Source organism: Neofelis nebulosa, chromosome 8 (genome assembly GCF_028018385.1).
Source record: "Neofelis nebulosa isolate mNeoNeb1 chromosome 8, mNeoNeb1.pri, whole genome shotgun sequence".
NCBI classification, from domain to species: domain Eukaryota; kingdom Metazoa; phylum Chordata; class Mammalia; order Carnivora; family Felidae; genus Neofelis; species Neofelis nebulosa.
The window spans coordinates 101,150,626-101,165,638 of NC_080789.1; the positions used below are offsets into that span (position 1 = coordinate 101,150,626).

Genomic DNA, 15,013 nt, shown 5'->3' on the forward strand with positions numbered 1-15,013 from the left:
AGAAGGTGGGAGTCAAGGCCTAACCGCAAAGCCTGGGACCAAACCTGCAAACGCTGTGACCTCCCATCTTTTCCTGGAGTCTGAGGAGAACAACCATTAAGATTTTTTTCCACCATTAAGATCCTGCTAATTTTAGGAATCCCCAAAGAACTACCAGATATTTATAGGATAAACAGTATTTATAGGCTAAACAAATAGCAAATGTACAGCCTCGGCTTCCCCAAACCCCCCACAGTCCTGGTGCAGGAAGGTCCTCTCTCCGAGCAGCGGGCAGAAAGCAGGGCCAAGGGATATAATGGCAACAGTCTCTGTTTCAGAACAAGGTGCTATTGTCAGATGACCCCCCATACTTCTTCAAAGGCTGTGGTCAGTTTTGCACAGGTGAGGGCTGCAGACAGGGGGTAGTTGCTGATAGACACCATCTTCTCCGTATACTCCACACTGACCTAAGGAGAGAGACAGTTCTGTCACTCTGTAACAAGTTCAGCCCGTCTTTGGGGAAGGGAAAACAGGGCTGAGCTAGTATTTCACAGTGCTGGGTTTCTTTCTAGATTTTATTTTTAAGTAATGTCTACACCTAGCATGGGGCTCAAACTCACAACCCTGAGATCAAGAGCAGCAAGCTCTACTGACTGAGCCAGCCGATCTTTATGGTGCTACTTTTTTAAAGATTTACTTGTTTTTGAGAGAGAGTGAGTGAGTGATAGTGCGTGTGGGGGAAGGGTGGGAGGGGGAGAGAAAGAATCCCAAGCAGGCTCTGCACTGATAGTGTGGAGCCCAACATAGGGCTTGAACCCATGAATCATAAGATCATGACCCGCCGAGCTGAAGTCAGACGCTTAACTGACTGAGCCACTGAGGCGCCCCTCCAGTGCTGTTCAAGTTGTACAAAGGATGAAGAAGGCCTTGACTCTCACTGTCACAAATATACCAGCAGTCCTCAAAAGATACAGTTGGGGGGGCGGGGGCGTGTAGGTCGTAGAGGCCCTGTTTGTCTTCTGGCTTTGTTCTCACCCTCTGTCTCCCAAGGTCATCAAAATGCCAGCTGTTCTCAGAATTCTATACTAAGCCTCAGCTCTATGAAGAACCCAAGAGTTGAGCCCAGGCCTTACCTGGCCATGGGCAAAGGCCCCCACCACAAAAACAATAGGGTCACTGCTAGGCACCAAGTCTCGTACATCACTGACAACTGGAATGGAAAAAGATGTGCCAATCTTCATACATCCAACTGGGAAGTGATCTGACACTGGATTCTTAATTACCTAAAGAGAACAAGGGAAAAAAAGAAAAATCAGCCCCAGAAACAATCTCAGAACCCCGCCTCCAACCAGTAGGTGCCAGTATCTTACCTTCAAGAGCTTCTGGGGGCCATCAGCTGCTCGAACACTGAGTTTGTGTAAAAGCTGAACTGAGGGTGGGGAGAAAAGAGTTCAGAGCTAGGTGGTGACCCCATTTCTTCTGCCCAGAAATCTAACCAAAAAAACCCACAGGTAAAGTGGGCTCCGTGTGTCCTTTACATCCACACTATGGTCCTAAAATGCTACGAACGAGCAGTTGTCAAGCATACGACTAGTTGGATGGCAATGAGTTCACTCGGCCAGGAACCCATGCAGGTTTTACCCCAGCCCCTGGGAAGATGAGTCCTTGTTCTGGTATCAAACATGCACCCCACTCCTCCTATTTACAAAGCTCACATTTCATTTATCTTTTCTCTTCCTCCCTTCTTCACTACTGCCAAGTTCGTTCTGAACCTTAACTCCTAGAGATCTCACCCATGAGGCCACAAAAGCGGTCAAAGGTTCTAGGAATTCGAGTCTGGGGGTTCACTTCAATCAGCACATTCTTCTGTGTGTGGATATAAACCTGCAGCAAGCCAGCTCGGTTCAGGGGACTGTCCATCAGCATCAGTAAACTCTGGGGGACGCAGAAACCAAGGCATAGTTTCAAGCGAAGAGAAGCAGCACGCAGCTGCCCGACCTTCTGTACAAAGGCTTGGGGTCGTGAGCCCTGTCCCTGGAGTTACCTGGTGAGCTATGTCTGGTCTCACTTCCCCAGGGTCCCGTCCATTCTTCAACAGCACAGACTTGTGCTTGTCACAGTTGAGTAACTCATAGGTCTTCCCTACCTAAAGAACAGGGAACATGACAGACAGCAACATAAGCTTCTTTTACCTAGACTAGTGGTTCTCAAAGTGTGGTCAGTCCCCAAAGCAGCAGCAGCAGCATCATAATCATCATCTAGAAACTTGTTAGTCAAATTCTCAGTCTACTCCAGATCTTCTGAATCAGAAATGGGGGGTGGGGCCCAGCAAGCCTTTCAGGGGTTTACTGGGTGGCCACTGACCCTTTCTCCCCTACCCCTGTAAACGATCTTGGATGACAAAAGGACACAGCCTGTGATTTCACGTGATCTAAACTCCCGCACAGCAAAGGAAACCCATCCACAAAACAAAAAGGCAACCTACTGAATGGGAAAGAAGGTATTTGCAAATGATATATCTGATAAGGGGTTAATATCCAAATTAACCAATACAGAGAACTTCTGCAATACCAAAAAAAACAATCTGATTAAAAAATGGGCAGAGGACCTGAACAGACATTTTTCTAAGGAAGACACCCAGATGACCAACAGACAAATGAAAAGATGCTCAACCTCACTTATCAGGGAAATGCAAATCAAAAGCACAACGAGGTATCACCTCACCAGCCAGAATGGCTAGTATCCAAAAAAGACAAGAAATAAGTATTGGCGAGGATGGAGAAAAGTGTGAAAATTCTACTGATGCGGGAGGCGACTTCAGCAAGGAATACTTTCAAAAGTAAAACGGAAGAGGGTTGGTGCCAGTGTTAAGACTGGTCTGAGCAAAGGTACAGCTGGAATAAAGGAAAAGCAGAAATGTGAAGAAGGAAAACGCATGCGGAAAAAGTAGAACTGAAACACTGAAGAACAGTGATTAAATATGACTGCTTTGTAAACTGCAAGGTTCCTCAAGTATCGAGCACAAAGCCAGAAATAATTGTGGAATAACAGGGCACTGAGTGAATGAGGAATATTATTCTGGTAACTCAGTGTATACTAGAAGAGACACTAAGTACATGTGTGATACTAAAGATCTGGCTAAAACCTATAGCAGCTAAAAGAAAGAATTGCAGATTGCAATTTGGGGTCCTAAGGAGCAATAAAGTGGTCAGTAAAAAGTCCAAAACCACACCACTAAATATACAAATACAGGATTTGAGAGGCTGTGTTTTTATGTATCAATAGAACATTCGTATGTCTGGCAACAACTTAAGATACATAACTCCAGGGGCACCTGGGTGGCTCAGTCGGTTAAGCCGTCCGACTTCAGCTCAGGTCATGATCTCACAGTTTGTGAGTTTGAGCGCCACTTCCGGCTCTGTGCTGACAGCTCAGGGCCTGGAGCCTGCTTCAGATTCTGTGTCTCCCTCTCTCTGCCACTCCCCTGTTCACACTCTCTCTGTCAGGAATAAACACTTTAAAAAAAAAAAAAAAAAGGATACATAACTCCACAAAGCTTGGGGGAAGAGGCATGTAGATTTGAAACTGATTAACTGAAACAACAAAAATGTCAGAGAGTAAGCATAGGGAAAGAACCAACTCTGTGGGACACTCTTAGTTATTGAAAAAAAGAACCTCTTGAATAGAACAATCCAGTTTCTACCCATTAGTAAGTTATAACCAGGAGTTTTATTATTTTAATAAAATAGAAAAGAGTACTTTACATGTAGTCATGGTAAGTAGTAGTTTATGAAGCTTTTGGTATCAGATAGTTGCATGTGTTTTTGTGTGTGTGTGTGTGTGTGTGTGTTTGTGTGTGTGTGTGTGTGTACTGGCTCACAATGTAACTTTTTTTTTTTTTTTTAATTTTTTTTTTCAACGTTTATTTATTTATTTTTGGGACAGAGAGAGACAGAGCATGAACGGGGGAGGGACAGAGAGAGAGGGAGACACAGAATCGGAAACAGGCTCCAGGCTCCGAGCCATCAGCCCAGAGCCTGACGCGGGGCTCGAACTCACAGACCGCGAGATCGTGACCTGGCTGAAGTCGGACGCTTAACCGACTGCGCCACCCAGGCGCCCCCACAATGTAACTTTTTTATTGCGGGTTGTGGTTAATAAGCTTGAAAACAACTAATTAGAATAATCAGAGAATGAGTACTATGTGTATTCATTTTCTGTAACAGGTATCAGAGCTATAAGAATTTTTAGAACCGGAAGCCTTCTAGTGGAAGAGACAAACAGTAAACCACCACATGAAACCACAACCAAATTGTGATCAACATTATGAAAGAAAAATAAATGGTTCGTTAAAGGATTATTAACAGGAGGGCCTGATTTATACCAAGAAGGGAGTCACTCCTATGAAGAAATAACATTTTAACTAATAATTGAAAAATGAACAGCATCATACTCAGTAATTGTTGCATGAACTGTCAAACAGGAATTAATAAAGAGCTAAGTAAAGGAAGCTTCCGTTAGAGAACATTATGTGCAACGGCCTTAAAATATCAGAGAACTTAGTGCTTTCAAAGACCTTAACAAAGGCCAACAAGTCTGGAGTCTAAGGAATAAATAGGAGAGAGCAGGCTCCATGAGGCTAGCAGAACAAGAAGGACCAGCACCAGGAAGGCAAAAGGTAACAGTACATAAAATTTCAACCAGCTATGAATTCAATTATCTCTGGAGTACCATTAATGACAATCTGACCTACATTCCACCAGCATGCTCTAAGAATTTTAATTTGACCATGACCTTTTCAACTTCTTGATGAGGAACCTGGAATCAATAACAATGGCAATAATTTATTCCAAGTGACAGGCATCATTCTAAACCCTTTGCTGATATTACCTCCCTTCATCCCCTCAACCCAATAAGGTCCGTACTATCATCCCCATGGGACATATGAAGAAACAAGTGGTTAAGGGAGATTCAGAATTAATAGGCTGGAAAGACGGCAAGCAATTAACTGAGACATAGAGACATAAATATAAGATCCTGTAATTAAGTTGGAAATATCAATTACCTAAGAAAAATGGGGAAAAAAAAAAAAGACTTTCTAGACTGCAAGCTTAATAAAGTAATACAAAGATTGAGGAAGTAAAAATGGAAAAGAATCACATTACTATCAAAATATTACTTTTAAAGCACTTTCAAAGTATTAACCTCCACTTTACAAACTAAGGACAAAGTTGTTTTCTCAAGATCACACACTTAAAATAAGTATGAAAAACAAGTTTAAAACCCAGGTCTGACTTAGAAACCATGCTGTTTCTTCTGGGCCTCCTCATTCGACAAGTTTAGCCCTAAAGGTAAGAGAAACAAGAAAGAGTGAGAACACTGCAGTTTTAAGATACACAATTGCTGGAATATTCGGGAAGAGGGCTGGATGACAGGTAAAAATAAGGATGTAAAAGTATTAAATGATAATTGATCCAGCGTTTCAAAGTGGACAGTACTATAAAGAAAGGTGACAAAAGACACCTAGGGATGACGCAATGGAGATGTCTACCCTTCCCTACCCTCCCTTTAGATAACTTTTTACCACAGAATCCCGGTAAATCAATTGAAGTCGGGATGTGACAGCTGCAATGAGATTCACGAAGAGCAGAAGAAAACGAGTAACGCCAACCCAGGTGTTTAACCAAAAGACAGTCAACTAGGCTATTCTTCCTCCAAAAGCATGTTTCACTCTCTCTGCCTCTCCATCCACTTTGAGTCTCTCACCCTCACCTCCCCGCCCCGGGGTCCCATCCTATCGATCTGCTAATTCTCCACTTCCTTGTCCCAAACTACCTTGACTGTCTCCAGACTGGCCCCTTCCAGCACCACAATGAGCCTTCGCCCTCCGATCTTGTTTCCCGCCCCGAGTCGGGGCCGCTTGGGAGCCACCGCATCCCAGCCCTCTTCCTGCTCTCCAACGCGCCTCTCACGAGGTTGCAATCCGCCACTGGGCGCAGCCATCTTGCAACCGGACCGGAAATTGCGATAACGTCCTTAAACTTCGCGCTTGCCCAATCTCAAACATCCTTCCGGCTGCCATTTTGAAAGTGGGCACTTGGAAATGGCGATGGCTTGCAGTCTGGCGCTACCGAAGCCTCTCTGGAAGGGCAGGGTTCCAGAAAGGGGCTGGAAGTTCCGGATGCGTAATTCCTGTGCGCGAAGTTCGGGTCCTCGGCCCTGGGGAGGGTTTAGAAGGGAGCGCACTTCCGGTGCCCTTTCTCCCGCAAGCGCCGCGGGCCCCGGACCCTCGTGTGAAGGGGTGCGATCTCTAAACTGGAGCAGGGTAGAAGCGGGCCGGCACCTGCTCCTGACCTCTGGTGCCGCCGGCCATAGGATCGGACATGGCCCAGAACTTGAAGGACTTAGCGGGGCGGCTGCCCTCCGGGCCACGGGGCATGGGCACGGCGCTGAAGCTGCTGCTGGGGGCCGGCGCCGTGGCCTACGGCGTCCGCGAATCTGTGTTCACCGGTGAGCAACCTCTGCCCGCTCTCCGGACTGCCCCCACCCCCGCTAGACCTCTGCCCTGTCCCTCTGGGTCCCCGCCCTCACCCAGACCCTCACCCCGCCCGCCTCCCCGAGAGGTTAGTAACGTACTCTCAGCAGCGTTTTGGCCTGATCCCCACCCCTCTCCCCACAGTGGAAGGCGGGCACAGAGCCATTTTCTTTAATCGGATCGGTGGCGTGCAGCAGGACACCATTCTGGCCGAGGGCCTTCACTTCAGGTAATGGCGGGCAGAGCGGACTGACCCTGACCCCTTCACCCTTGAACGCCAACCCACCAATGATTGTAGTAGGGCTTTCGAAGGATTCAGAGCTGCTCTTTTACTGCCCCCTCCCTCCTTCTGCTGGAGCAGTGGGTGCTGCCCAAAACTCGGGCGGCACATAAACTGTTCTCCAGAGGGAGGAGAGAATTTCTCATTGCCCATGGTCATTAAGAGGTGGAGCAGGCCAAGAAACGCGTGGTGAGGGAACACCTGGAGAAACTAGTGAAACTGCAGTCCCCTGATACCTATCCCTGTTCCCTCCCCTGCAGGATCCCCTGGTTCCAGTACCCCATCATCTATGACATTCGGGCCAGACCCCGAAAAATTTCCTCCCCCACAGGCTCCAAAGGTAGGTCTGGGCACCTGGGAGTCCCTGCCAGATGGCTCCATAAAGCAAGCAAGGAAGCCTGGCAGATCCTAGGGGAGGAGGATAGTGTCACATCCCTTGGGTCTTGGTTTTCTCTTCTGCAAAACAGCTATAATAAAAGGACCTGCTTCTGAGGTTAAAGCAGTACGATTTGGACACCCTGTGTGTTTGCCCATATCTATCAGCTGTCCTCCCCACTACTGTAAGTTCAGTGAGGGCATTGTTTGTTCTTTGTCTTAGTCACTGCGTAGATCAAAGCCTTATTCTAAGACCTTGTTTTGTTTTAATTGCTTGACTCTCCAGTAGTTTCTATCCAAGTCTATCCAGTAGTTGCCCCTGTCGTGGGGAAACTTGGCCCACTTTTCACGGGTGAACCTGTTCCCTTTTAGACCATACATAGAAGCTGTGTCTTTGAGATCACCCAGAGCCCTTTCTCATGTGCGTGGGCGCGTACACACACACACACACACACACAGGCATGCGCACTGATTCAAGTAGCTCACCTGTAATACACTGTTTTTAGCGAAAGTGGCTTAACACTCTCTGAATGGTAGGCCCTGCGAATAAAGGACTCCTAAAACACAACCCTTGTCCTCAAGTCCATAGTCTAGTAAAGAACACATGATTTTTTAAAGAACATGATTTTTTTTTTGAGAGAGAGAGAGAGAATCCCAAGTGGGCTCTGCAGTGAAAGCACAGAGCCAAACGCAGGGCTCAACCCCACGAACAGTGAGATCATGACCTGAGCCGAAACCAAGAGTCAGACGCTTAACCGACTGAGCCACCCAGGCACCCCAAGAATGCAAATGATTCTGATGCAGCATGAGAGAGCCTACAATAGAAGTTGAACACAGTACAGAAGCAAAATGAGAAGTCAGCTTTACTGGTGGAGAGCTTGTGAGTAGAGAAGACTTTACAACGGGAAAGGATACATTTGGCCTGTCAGCCTGATCACCCTCCATTCCCCAGGGGAATTCCAAACCGCACAGCACTGTGTTAGGTGTAGAGGGAGGTGTGTGGAGGAGGAAATGCTTGGGGAAGGGTTCTTGGCTAAGAGACCGGAGGAGGCCCCCACGGCCTGGACCACCCACTGCTGACCTCACTCTCAGACCTGCAGATGGTGAATATCTCCCTGCGAGTGCTGTCTCGACCCAATGCCATGGAGCTTCCCAGCATGTACCAGCGCCTGGGGCTAGACTATGAGGAGCGAGTGCTGCCGTCCATTGTCAATGAGGTGCTCAAGAGTGTGGTGGCCAAGTTCAATGCTTCACAGCTGATCACCCAGCGGGCCCAGGTCTGACCTGTCACCATCTCACACCTTCCCTCCTAGGCCTTGAGCAGTGGATATTAGGAAAGGCAGCTTATTAGAAAAGGGTCATGACCCTGGTTCCCTTTTCAACTTAAAGCTGTACTAATGTCCGCTGAGAAACCAGGAGAGTCAAGATCAGCACTCAGTAGCAGTCAACATCAGGAACCAGGGGAGGAAACAGTGGTAAAGTCTAGAGGTGTAGATTATGTTGGGGAGAGTGGAAGATGAGGAGTCCCTGTGACCTGAGAAGACTGGACCAAGTCCTTTCCAACTCATATGTTCTGGTGAGGAACTAAGAAAGGCTTAGTGGTTTTCTGCCGTTCTCAGGAGATCTGGTATTCAGACAGTCACAGCAACGCCCTTCCCTTCCAGTTCTCCAGTCCCTTCAATCCGCCTACCCCTCCCTGACCCCCAGGTATCCTTGTTGATCCGGCGGGAGCTGACAGAGAGGGCCAAGGACTTCAGCCTTATCCTAGATGATGTGGCCATCACAGAGCTGAGCTTTAGCCGAGAGTACACGGCCGCTGTGGAAGCCAAGCAAGTGGGTGAGTTACGAGAGGAATAGGGTTTCTGAGAAGGCAGGAGGTAGGCTGGGGTTCCTGACACCTCATATCTGTGACCTCCTGGCTCTCTCCCACCACAGCTCAGCAGGAGGCCCAGCGAGCCCAGTTTTTGGTGGAAAAAGCAAAGCAGGAACAGCGGCAGAAGATTGTGCAGGCCGAGGGTGAGGCCGAGGCCGCCAGGATGATATCCTTCTGCTAGAGAAGTCTCTGCCCAGCCCCTGGAGCACGTTGCTTCCCCTTCTCCCTCATGGGCCGGCTGATGAGACTAAGGCGAATGCGACTCTGTGCTCTGTCCTTGGCTCCCTGGGGATGGAGGTTTTGAACGGGGTCTGAAATCTTAGAGAGGTGCCTGAGGCCTGGCTCCTCACTGTAAGGCAGATCAATAGCACTGCTGGCCTTGCCTCCATTTCTGCTGCTGCCTCCAGTTCCTGGCAGCTGCCTGCAGGGGGGCCCACAGATGGGGACCAAAGTGGGACTAGGCACGAACTATCTGAGCGCAACCTTGGATCTGACAGTCCGGAGAAGGGCTGGAGTAGGAAGGATGGGGCCGTGGGTTGAGACTAAATCTGGACCTTGTGTGAACCCTTAACCCCAACCTGCTCACCTTGGAGAAGCCCTGAGCAAAAACCCTGGCTACATCAAACTGCGCAAGATCCGGGCAGCCCAGAACATCTCCAAGACGGTGAGCACAAGAGCCCAGTGTCCCCCAAAGGCTGCCATGAGTCTGGAATTGTTTTAAGTGAAAGCACATTGACGTAAAGGGATTCAAATATTGCTTACTGGGGTTTGTATTCAACCTGGCTTCTCCAACACTCTTTTCTCCATGAAAACAAAAGGCATGACCTTTTGTTTCTGCCTCTGTTGTGGTGTTAATACATCGCTGTTGCTCACTGCTCTGGATCTTTGAGGGCAGAAACCATGCCTTAACTTGTCACCGAGTTCCTAACCCACACGTATTCAATCAGTGGTTGTTGACTTGCAAGGTAAAAGTCCAGGCGTGAATTCAAGCATCTGTTTATTTCCCGCCCTATAGATTGCCACATCACAGAACCGTATCTATCTCACTGCTGACAACCTTGTCCTGAATCTACAGGATGAAAGTTTTACCCGGTGAGACACCTACACAAGGGGCATCACAGAGAGCATGGGACCTGAGTCTGGTGGCTTGAAAGACACCATTTCTGTGAACAGTTAGAAAAGGGGGTGGTTGACAGTCCCGAGCTTGACTCTCGTAAGATTGGTCTTACGAGGTCAAATAGGATTTATTTTGTAAAAAGCACTCTAGTTGTGAGGTTTGGTCTAACTGAAGAGTAGTGAAAAATGATATTCTGTCCTCTTACTCGGAAAGCCCTAAAATCCATCACTGCTCTAGGGCATGGGAGGAGTGGTAGTGGTCAAGGAAATCAGTCTCCCTTCTCAGCGTGACCTTCCTGGCTTCCAGATGTTTTTCTTTTTTTCTTGAGAGCAAAGGTGGGCTTAGAACTGGTGGGGCCTGAAACTGTTGGATCACACATGCATTTCTCTTCTCTTTCTGTGTTTCCCGTTCGTCTGGTGACCTGGTATCCGCAGGGGCAGGTAAGTTGTTGACTCATCCTTGTTTCTATAGGGTCTTGCCTCTCCCAGTACCTGCCTCTTCCCCTGTGGCCTCACCTTTCTCCCCTCATCGCATGCACACCCTGACCCAGGAAGGAGGGAGTGGTCTGAGGTGCTCTCCCTCTCACATTTATGTTCCCTAATGTCTTCCGTCTGTCTGGTTTCCACAGTGACAGCCTCATCAAGGCTAAGAAGTGAGCCTGGTGACCATGAACTCTGCCACCAGAGAAGTGGGTCTGTTTCTCCCCTGGTTTTTGAGGAGCCAGCTCGGGGTCCAGCACACACACACCCCCCCATCCCACCCCTCAGTATCATGTGATGGTCCCTTCTGCATCTGGCCTCCCAGCCCTTCTTGGATGAACAAAGCCTGACCAATTTGGGGGGGGGGGGGGGATGACTTTGTTCCTCCCTGTGTTGGCCAGAGGTGCTGGGACAGCGTGATTTCTGCGTGATTTCCTACAGTGTTGGTTCCTCCCTCCAGGTTGGGAGGCAATAACCACCATCCCAGGAATTCTCAATAAATTTTTATTAGTTAAGCTTAAGTCTTTGCATGGTGTGTCTGAGTTGGGTTAGGAGGGTCACGCATGCGCACGTTAGTGTCATGCTCCCCTAGGTCTTTCTCTGCGTCTGCCAGCAGGGGGCGCCGAGATTCTGGCCGGGGCAGTTAGGGAGGCATTAAGAAGAGCCTGGGACCTGCTGCTTCCCCGTGGAAGCCCCGCTAAGTCAAATCCAAGACGGCCTAAGCTGGGAGCAGCAGGTCCTCAGACCCTGAGGCCCAGCTGCACTTCTCGCTCCACCCTCCACTTCTACCACATCGCCAACATCTATTCACCAACATTTCCTTTTTTTAAGGCTGGAGCAGCTGTGGCTTTGCTGAGCTAGACCAAAATAATCTGATGACCCCAACACAAGCTGCTTCCTTGGCAACAAGGCTCCATGTAGCTGTGGGGGAAACCATTTGTGCCTGTCGAGGTCCCTTATGCATTCAAAAGCCCAGTGGATCATGTTCTTGCCGTGGGCTACCCATACTCAAATTTCTCAGTCATCAGCTGTGCGAAGCTGTTTGTGGAGCAGGGCTTTACCTGTGGAGGTCGGATCTTCATGCCAACAGCACTGGGCCCCCAACAGAGCAAGTGCCTATTTTCAGTCCCCACACGGGCTGCCTCCCCTTCCCAAGACAGCCTTGGCCGCTCATGCGTTAGAGAAATGAAGCCACTGCCTGTGCCTGAATGCCACATCGGCCCCTGTTTCCCATCCCTTGTCTTTTGGGGGGAGACCAGGAACATCTGGAGTCATCAGCACGGGGGTGGGGGGTGGGGGCAAAGTATGTATAGAAATTACAGAGTGCAGTGGTTGGGGAGATGAGTCTCACAGGGTTAGGGACCGGGTTCATCTTCCGCTTCTCCCAATTATTGAAGAAAAGTAGATTTAATTTTCCCCTGCTCTGCAGGTAAGTGTCATAAAAGGGACAAGGAGATGAACCAGATATGTCAGCCCCACTCCTCGGGAGCTAGGAGCCTAAGATGAAATCAACAATTAGACAAAAGACGGGTCAAGTGACCTGAATCAGTCGGCCACAAGTTCCTATCCACACTTTATTTCTTTCATCTTCCCAAGGGGAGAAGAGAATGGAGGTACCTGGTATGCTTCCAAATCCTGCTGGGACTCTAGAGGCAGCCATTTTGTCTCCTCCCCATTGTTCCCTTTTTCTAATGATTTATACCCCCCATCCAGAGGGGTAAAGGTCAGAGGTTGTTCCTTAGGAGGCCTCCATGGTGTTCAGGGCTCCCTGAAGGTCACTGCCGAGGGAACCGGCCGGGGGCCATCTTTACCAGACAGTGTTAGGAGCTTCACAATTAGACCATCCAACACTGTACTGGAAGATGGACCCAGAGCCGGCCGACATGCAGCTCCAGGCTAGAGCTGACCAGTCGCTACAGGGACCCTGGCCGCAGTCCAGGTGAGGTCTCTTGAGAGTATGTGAGCGGATCCCAAGCTCAAGGTCGGCTGTGGGTTCTGGATCCACCAGATGACAAATCACATTGGGTTGGGGGAGGGGCTCGGGCCATTGTGTCCCTTCAGTGGGCAGCCAGCCAACGGAGAGCCACCTCTTTGGCAACACACTTCACTCAAGACGAAGGGGCTTCCACGGTGTGTGGGGAGGTTCGGGAGAGGGGGTTGCAGCCAGCGGGGGGGCTGGGGGAGCCTGAGGCGGTAGATGTCGCTGACACGGGAACGGGGGCCTCCATCATTACCCGGCAGTATTAGAGACTCCCAACCAGCACCCAAACACTGCTGGGTAAGACGGGGGCCCCTGCCCAGCCTGCCCACCTCCAGGTCGGGCAGTCCTCCGCCCAGGCTCCCTATGGAGAGGCTGCAGAACCCTGGCTCCCATCCCCCACCACCCGAGTCCCTGGGGACACTTCCGGGTGAGCCCTGTAGCCCGCCACCAGCCCCACCCTAAGTTGCTGATCCACTGGGACTCAGGTAGGTCTTCCGCAGGCCCCTGCCCATCAGTTCTTCATCTCTGAGCCCCTTCCCCAGCCGCCCCTACAGCTTGTCCCTGATCCCCCCACACACACCGCTTCATCGGTCTCCATCCCCACTCGGTGGTTCCTGGCCCAGCCCCAGAATCCCTCTCCCAGTGGCCTTTACCTGTCACCGGGGCCGCCTGACCCCCACAGAGTGAGTGCCGGGGAGAGGAAGGGGAGTCAAGGCCCAGGATTCAACGGCCTAGAGCCCGCCCGCCGGGCCTCCACTCTTCCTCCTTCCTTCTCCAGGGCCTGGCGGCGCAGGCTCCTCACCTGGGCCCCGCCCGCCGCCCCTGCGCACAGGTGTGTCCTCCTGCCATAGGCTGCCCCCCCACCGCCTTAACCCCTTCCCTCCCAGGGTCAGCCGCAGGCACCTCCTCTGAGGCCTGGCCACCCCGCTAGGCCTCCCACCCTTTCCTAGAGGTCCCTTCTCTCCTACCCGCCTCCTCTGCCCCCCAGCCTCCCCTAGGGAGCCTGGTCTCCGGGGCGGGGGGGAAGAGAGGGGATGTCTCTAGGCTCCCCACAGCCACCCCTGCCCTTGCTAGCCCCTTCCTCCCAGGCCAGACAGCCCTGAGGTCAGCGAGGGGTCAGCTCAGCAGGGATTGGGTTGTGCCCTCCGCCTGCCGGGCATCCCTGCCTGTTGACGGGTGTCTTCAACCCCCCAGCAGGGTGTCTCCCTGTCCTCAGCCCTAAAGTTGGGGAGCCCACCCCTGCCAGAAGGCCAGAGCTGGCCAGGAGCAGCAGTACTGACCCTACCCTGCTGGTGAAAGTACTGAGCTGCTCTCCTTCAGCCCTCCTAGCCATCCCGTGGGGAGAAACGCCCCTGCTGCTCCGTGGGAAACGGACCGAGCACCCCGGGGCAGAGCTGCTCCTGGACCCACCTCAATGCCCTGGATGCAAGTCCCAGCCTACGGAGCAGTTGGCCCTAGGGTGGTTAGAGGGGTGGGACCTGCCTTTCTTTTGTGCAGCTCTAGGCGTTGCCGGGAGAGAAGAGTCCTCCCCGCCCCCCCCCCCCAGGCGGCAGGTGACACTCCACCCCACCCCCACCCCCTGGAGGGCGATGGCTCCAGGAGCTATTGTGTGGCCCAATCCAAGCTCTCCTTGGTCTCCCAGCTTCCTCTCAGTCTCCTTTGTTTGCATCCTTAACACCTGTCCGTACTTATTTCCTGTTTGTGGGCTTGTCTCCTAGCTCCCCAACAGGAATTGTCTTGTTCACATCATGCCCTCAGCACTGCTCCAGTGCCTGTGACACAGTGGACACTCAAGTAAAGCACATGCTAATGAATGACAGTAGGGGCCAGCCCACCCCTCGGCCTCTCCTGCAGCAGGGAGCTAGGCCTTCCTGGGCGGGACCCTCACAGGCTTAACTCGCCAGGAGAGGGGCCTTAATTCAAATCAAGATAAAGCCTTAACACAAAGAAGGGATCCTTGGTAGTCCACCCTGGACACAGGGCAAGGCCGAGGGGACAAAAATAAAACTGCCCAGGACCACCAGGCCAGTAGGGGCTCCCGTCAAGGGAGGAGCACGGCTCACGGGAGCCCAGAGAGGGGTGGGGCAGTGGGTGGCACCAGGCCCCTGCTTCCTGGCTTGTACTGGTCTCAGCTCTCAGATCTAGAAGTCAGCGCTAGAGGAGTGCGGTTGTGTCCCTTCAGGGCGACCAAGGCTGCCTCTCCAGGAGTGTGTGCTCCGCAGACAGACGGCCCGAGTTCAAATCTCAGCCTCACTGCTCGGTAGCTGTGTGTCTGCGAGCAAGTTATGTGACCTACCCGTGCCTCAGTTTTCCCCACGGTGAAACAGGAATGACACAGCCACCTAAGGTGAATGAGTGTGTAGTCTTGTAAACAGTGCCTGACACGTGGCAAAC

General features: G+C 51.0%; 2 protein-coding genes and 1 non-coding gene across 4 annotated transcripts in view; 2 read left to right on the forward strand and 1 right to left on the reverse strand.

Annotated features, from left to right (window-relative positions):
- Window positions 1-160: 160 nt before the first annotated feature.
- On the reverse strand, window positions 161-6,014 carry EMG1 (EMG1 N1-specific pseudouridine methyltransferase). Of its 2 annotated transcripts, XM_058743862.1 has the most exons (6): window positions 5,815-6,013; window positions 2,024-2,125; window positions 1,773-1,914; window positions 1,350-1,408; window positions 1,113-1,262; window positions 161-446 (listed from the first exon to the last, which is right to left on the reverse strand). In XM_058743862.1, the coding sequence occupies exons 1-6, from the start codon at window positions 5,980-5,982 to the stop codon at window positions 333-335; spliced, it is 735 nt and encodes a 244-aa protein (XP_058599845.1). In that variant the 5' UTR covers window positions 5,983-6,013; the 3' UTR covers window positions 161-332. The 2 variants fall into 2 exon arrangements, with proteins under 2 accessions (XP_058599845.1, XP_058599846.1); XM_058743863.1 differs by lacking the exon at window positions 1,113-1,262 and having other exon boundaries at window positions 5,815-6,014.
- Window positions 6,015-6,181: 167 nt separating this feature from the next.
- Window positions 6,182-15,013, forward strand: part of PHB2 (prohibitin 2) — a 127,674-nt gene continuing 118,842 nt past the window's right edge. The window contains exons 1-8 of the mRNA XM_058682258.1: window positions 6,182-6,489; window positions 6,659-6,743; window positions 7,055-7,134; window positions 8,262-8,446; window positions 8,877-9,006; window positions 9,105-9,208; window positions 9,629-9,706; window positions 10,058-10,134. Of these exons, the coding sequence (XP_058538241.1) occupies window positions 6,363-6,489; window positions 6,659-6,743; window positions 7,055-7,134; window positions 8,262-8,446; window positions 8,877-9,006; window positions 9,105-9,208; window positions 9,629-9,706; window positions 10,058-10,134 (866 nt within the window). The 5' untranslated portion in view covers window positions 6,182-6,362. The remainder of the gene's footprint in view (window positions 6,490-6,658; window positions 6,744-7,054; window positions 7,135-8,261; window positions 8,447-8,876; window positions 9,007-9,104; window positions 9,209-9,628; window positions 9,707-10,057; window positions 10,135-15,013) is intronic.
- LOC131484211 (small nucleolar RNA U89) lies at window positions 9,277-9,538 on the forward strand. Its single transcript, XR_009248111.1, has one exon. It is a non-coding gene; the product is annotated as a small nucleolar RNA U89 (small nucleolar RNA).

What these genes read in the sequence shown, in the direction of transcription:
- EMG1 (XM_058743862.1), bottom strand. Translation starts at nt 5,982, where the DNA reads ATGGCTGCGCCCAGTGGCGGATTGCAACCTCGTGAGAGGCGCGTTGGA. An exon ending in CCGCTTTTGTGGCCTCATGG is followed by an intron (nt 1,409 to 1,772) that starts GTGAGATCTCTA and finishes CCCCACCCTCAG; the next exon opens with TTCAGCTTTTACACAAACTC. An exon ending in GCCCCCAGAAGCTCTTGAAG is followed by an intron (nt 1,263 to 1,349) that starts GTAAGATACTGG and finishes TGTTCTCTTTAG; the next exon opens with GTAATTAAGAATCCAGTGTC.